A 5581-nucleotide genomic window follows, 5' to 3' on the forward strand; every position below is an offset into this window, starting at 1 on the left:
TTCGCTGCTGCATCGTAGTATCTGCATACATCATCCGAGAGCTCTCTGCGTTTCGTCAATGTGTGTGTGAGTGTGTTGCGCCATGTGTAAATGTATTAAGGTTTGCGATTAATTATAGTTTTTTCATATATATATATATTGTTTTATTGTTCGCCTTAGAGCTTTTTCCCTACTTACAACTAGGCTTTTTTACTCCCTTGACGAGCGTCGGCGTTGTTCATTTATCATACGTTAATTAAATTTCTAAATATAATAGAAATTAAAGTACCTTTGTCAATTTATTGCACTAACCTTACTTCCTGCTCTTTATTGATCTTTCGCGAACTCTCAGCGGATTTAACTAAGTAAAATTCAAAACATGGTGCCCCGAGTGAGGAAGCAATTTAGTGCAATTTATTTACAAAGGCAATACGGTTATCAATTTATCGAGCGTCACGTGCACTGCGTTGCATGATATAACAGTTAGTCCACCAAACATTATAATTAATAAAGCTTTGACCATGGCCCTTGTGTCTTAAGGTAGGCTCATAAATTTACAGTCTAATCGTCGCAATGAAATGGAGTCCATTCGTGATCGGATGCAATGACGCCAACGAGACGCACTCAATAAAAACATTGTACAAGCTCGCATCGACGAGATCAAAGACATTTGGGTTGACGCGCGTAATACTCATGCGGAAATTATAGGACGTGCTGATTCAGGCGCGGATCCGTATATCACGGAAAATCAATTCCAATTGCTTCGTGAGATTTATAACGATACGCTTCATGAATTATTGACGATGCTTCAAGATTTTTAAAGTGAGAGAGAGAGAATAACACCGACGACGCGCAGATATGGACGATGAGTTTGATTTCCCGACCAAACTACCCAGGTTAGAACTACCGAAGTTCTCGGGTTAGTACGAGGATTGGGATAGCTTCGCGGATTTCTTTCGGGCTGTAGTCCATGACGATCCGCGCATGGCCAAATCAGCTAAACTCAGACATTTAAAATCATGTGTGATTGGCAGTGCGGCTGATTTGATTAAAGATGTGCGACTTATAGGGTGTAATTACGATTCAACGTGGAAGGCCCTTGAAGATCGTTATTACAACACGCATCTTACAATTAACAGTTTACTTGATTCGCTCATGGCTACTTCTTTTATAAAGGAAGAATCAGCTAAAGAGCTGCGCGTGTTCATCGACTCTCAGCATGCACGGTTTGCGCGCTCGTAAACTTGAAGGCACCTGTTTCACATTGATCTGGGATATGTGGCTAGTGCATTTGCTCGAACTTCGACTTGATTCAGAATCACGGAAGGCTTGGGAGTATGAGGTAACGGCAAAGGAAACACGAGTGGTTATCAATTCGGGGGCCCGAGTCGCCGAAAACTCTGCGCACTTTTCGACTTTTTCTGAATTAGCCACGTTCCTAGAGAAACGCGTTCAGACCTTAATCGTGGTTCAATTAGATAAATCGGACAAAACATCAAAACCCTCGGGAAAATCAAACTCGCACAAGCTCCACCACGTTAAACCATCGTAGCCATCGCAATTTCTAGTAAATAAGTGTCCGCTTTATCCTGAGCAGCACTTGCTCATGAAATGCCCCACTTTTTTACAAAAATCGACTATCGATCGACGCACTGATGTGTGTAACCTTCATTTTTGTTTTAACTGTTTGAGAAAACACAAATTCAAAAATTGCAAGTCCAACGATCGTTGTCGAAATTGCCAGGGAAAGCATTATACGCTTATTCATTTTAACGCACGGAAAGGTTCCGATAGCGAAAATTCGGCGCCTTTGAGCGTGGTAAAGGCATGCGCGGTTACCGTCGCTCAAGATTCAGTTTCGTGAGGCCAGAGGACGTCCACCTCCAGAGAGTGCTGTGGAGCCAGGACGCAGACTCCCCCGCCCACCACTACGCGCTGCAAACCGTCACTTACGGCGAAACCTGCGCACCTTACCTGGCCCTCCGGACCATCAGACAGCTCTACGCCGACGAGGGCGCCCGCTTCCCACTCGCCCGAGAGGCCGCTGAGAACGACCTCTACATGGACGACTTCCTCAGCGGCGGCCACAGTTTGGAGACAACCCGACGCCTCAGGGACCAGCTAATCGCGCTCCTCACGGCGGGCGGCTTCCACCTACGGAAGTGGGTGGCCAGCGACCCCGCCTTGCTTGAGGACATCGCCGTGGACGATCGCCTTCGACCCAGCTGGGTCCATCTCTCGGCGGACGGACCAGTCACCGAGCTCGGAGTAGGCTGGAACCCGACCACCGACCGATTCCGGTTCAAGCCTCCCGCCTCGCCTCATCCTGGGCTTCAGCTGACTAAGCGCAAGGCCCTCGCCGAGCTCTCCACTATCTTCGATCCGGCGGGATGGCTGGCGCCAATCACCCTCGTGGCTAAGATGATCGTGCAGGATCTGTGGAGAGCAAAGCTGAGCTGGGACGAGATCTTCCCACAGGCGTGGCAGGACAAGTGGTCCGCATTCCGCTCCACGATCCTCGCGGCCACCGAGATCGACATCCCCCGATGGATCGGGCTCGCACCCGACAAGAACCTCCAGCTCCACGCGTTCGCCGACGCCAGCCGCCACGCCCTAGCCGCCACAGTCTACTCGCGGGTCACTGACAAGGACGGAAGCGTCACCACGGCCCTACTCAACGCTCGGACAAAGCTCTCCTCCATCAAGAGCCTCCAGCCAGCGTCAACCGGTCGCCTGCGCATGACAATCCCGCAACTGGAACTGCGCGCGGCTCTCATCGCCTCGCAGCTTCTCACCACCACCGCCTCCACTCTCAAGGTCCCGATCTCGGCCTGCCACCTTTGGAGCGACTCTCGCGTCGCACTGCATTGGCTGCAGTCCGACGAACCGGTGGGGAACGACCTCGTGGACAACTACATCGCCCACGTCCAGGAATTGATTGCCGGAGCAACCCTTCACCACGTGCCCATCACCGACAATCCCGCGGACATCGCCTCTAGGGGGGTCGGTTCGGACGCCCTCAAGGAACACCGCCTCTGGTGGACCGGGCCCAAGTGGCTGTCCAGCCCCGAATCCGCCTGGCCCCAGACCGCCCTCGCCGACGACCCACCGTGTACAGGCCCGGGCGACACCACCACGGCCTGCCTGGTCTCGCTCGCTCGTCGCCGAAGCCCTACCGCCACGGAGGACCAAGCCCGGAACCACCTCGAAAATTTCTCCACGCTAGGGAGTCTCCTCCGCGGCACCGTGAGGGCCCACCGGCTGCTGACCGGGTCAACGACCAACTCGCCCAGACCTTTGGGGCCCGTCCGAGCTGCTGACCTCCGCTGGGCCTTTCTCACCTGCGCCCGCCTCTCGCAACGTCAAACCTTCGCGGATGAGATCAAGCTCCTCCAAGGACCCGCGCCCCGGCTCCAGGCCTCACTCAGATCGCTGGAACCCTTCCTAGACGAAGACGGACTCCTGAGAGTGGGCGGACGCCTCTCCCAATCTCCACTGCTCTACGACGAGCGCCACCCCGTCCTCCTGGACGGACGCTCGCACCTGGCAGAGCTCGTCCTCCGATGGGCCCACGCTCGCAGCCTGCATGGAGGCTTTCGCTCTACCTACGCGAGAGTCCTGCAGAAGGCGTGGATCACCGGCGGCAAGTCGCGCGTCAAGCGCCACCTTCGCCAGTGCCTGATCTGCGCCCGGATCTCCGCAAGGACAGCCGCCCAAGGGATGGCCCCCCTCCCCGCGGTCAGGGTGACCCCCTCGCGGCCCTTCAGTCACTGCGGCGTGGACTATGCCGGCCCATTTCCACTCTGCCGAAGCCGCGGACGGGGACTCCCTACCATCAAGGGATACGTGGCACTTTTCGTGTGCATGAGCACGAAAGCGATCCACCTGGAGCTCGTCGGTGACCTGACGACGGCCAGCTTCCTCGGAGCCCTCACCCGATTCATCGGGAGGAGAGGACGCCCAAACGAGATCTGGAGCGACAATGGCACCAACTTCCGCGGTGCCAGCCTAGAGCTTCGACGACTGCTGCAGGAGGCCGAAATCGACTGGGGGCTGGTCGAAGGGACGCTAGCACAGGACGGCGTCTCGTGGAGATTCATCCCCCCCGCTGCCCCTCACTTCGGCGGACTCTGGGAGGCCGGCGTGAAGAGCATGAAAGTCCACCTTCACCGCGTTGCCGCCCCCAGAAGGCTCACCTACGAGGAGTTTACCACGCTCCTCGTCTCCATCGAGGCCACCCTGAACAGTCGACCGCTCGCGCCGCCCACCGGAGACCTCGACGATCTGGACGCCCTGACACCGAGCCACTTTCTCCTCGGAACCTCTGCCACCTCAATTCCGCAGCCGCTCCCCGCAACCACCAACCTGGAGAGCACACAGCACTGGGAGCTCGTCCGAGCCATGCGCGGGCTGTTCTGGGACCGCTCGGGCCGCGAGTACCTGAATACCCTGCGCCAGCGCCCCAAGTGGAGGACCATTCGCCCTAACCTCCAGGTCGACGACCTTGTGGTCATAACCGACCCTACTCTCCTGCGCCCAGATGGGCGATAGTCTCTTGGCCGTATAGTCGCCACCCACCCAGGACCGGATGGCCTCGTCCGCTCCGCCAAGATCCGGACCGCCGCCGGGGAGTATGTCCGGCCAGTCGTCAAGCTGGCGCCCCTGCCAGCCCTCGGTCTCATCGAGAAGCCACCCTAGGGCGCACGGCGACTACAACACCAGCGAGTCGTTCTCGGAACGAGGCGGGCGGGATGTTTGGTCGAGTTGCCCGGCCTCGCTCGGCTCGAGTCCAGGCTCCCCCTTTCCTCTATCACCCGACGAGAGGACAACGACGCAGGCCCTGAAGTGGGGGCAAGACTGTAGCCCCTTCCCCGAATGACGTCACCGCCGTTGCTAAGCTCTGTTTGCTTGGAGCTTTCGGCCAGCTTTGACCTGCGTTCTCCACCGCCAGAATCATCATTCAACGCGACTGTGTAACCTTGCCTGTTTTGTTACCACAAGTAGAGACCAATAAAACAACCAAGTTAAAAGATCTTGTATCGGCGTCACCTCATTCCCGACGGGATTACCGCCTCAGCCCCCGCGCCAGCGCCTCAACAGGGGTGGGTGTCTCCGGTTACGGTGATTGCTAAAATCTTAATGCAAGATCTATGGATCGTAAAGAGTGGTTGGGACGACCCACTATCGGTCGAATTACGCAAATGTTGGCAACATTATTGTCTCTCTCACCAGTCTGTCTGAAGTCTATATCAGTCGTTGGTTCGGATTATCCGCTGATCTCTCATATGAAATACACGGATTTTCCAATGCCTCTGCTCGCGCATATGCTGCCGTAGTTTACATTCACATAATCAATAAGGACGGACAAGCACGTATATCAATGCTCGGTTCAAAAATTAAGGTAGCTTCAGTTAAAACTGTCAGCATACTAAATCTTGAGTTGTGTGGCGCGACACTGTTAGTTCGACTCGTAAACCATTTTAGAAAACTAGAATTTCTCAAGGTAGCACCCGTGTCTTTGTACACGGATAGTCAAATAGTTCTTACGTGGCTCGCTAAATATCCCTGTAATTGGAAGACATTCGTGGCAAACCGCGTGGTA

At 55.2% G+C, this 5581-nt stretch overlaps 1 protein-coding gene across 1 annotated transcript; it reads left to right on the forward strand.

The window, feature by feature from the left end:
* The first annotated feature begins 1806 nt into the window (after positions 1 to 1806).
* LOC131663347 (uncharacterized) lies at positions 1807 to 4530 on the forward strand. Its single transcript, XM_058933709.1, has one exon. It carries the CDS (start codon positions 1807 to 1809, stop codon positions 4528 to 4530), a length of 2724 nt encoding a protein of 907 aa, XP_058789692.1.
* The last annotated feature ends 1051 nt before the right edge of the window (positions 4531 to 5581 follow it).

Source organism: Phymastichus coffea, unplaced genomic scaffold (genome assembly GCF_024137745.1).
Source record: "Phymastichus coffea isolate CEN01 unplaced genomic scaffold, Cenicafe_Pcof_1.1 PCOF00033, whole genome shotgun sequence".
NCBI lineage: Eukaryota > Metazoa > Arthropoda > Insecta > Hymenoptera > Eulophidae > Phymastichus > Phymastichus coffea.

What these genes read in the sequence shown, in the direction of transcription:
- LOC131663347 (XM_058933709.1), top strand. Translation starts at nt 1,807, where the DNA reads ATGCGCGGTTACCGTCGCTCAAGATTCAGTTTCGTGAGGCCAGAGGAC.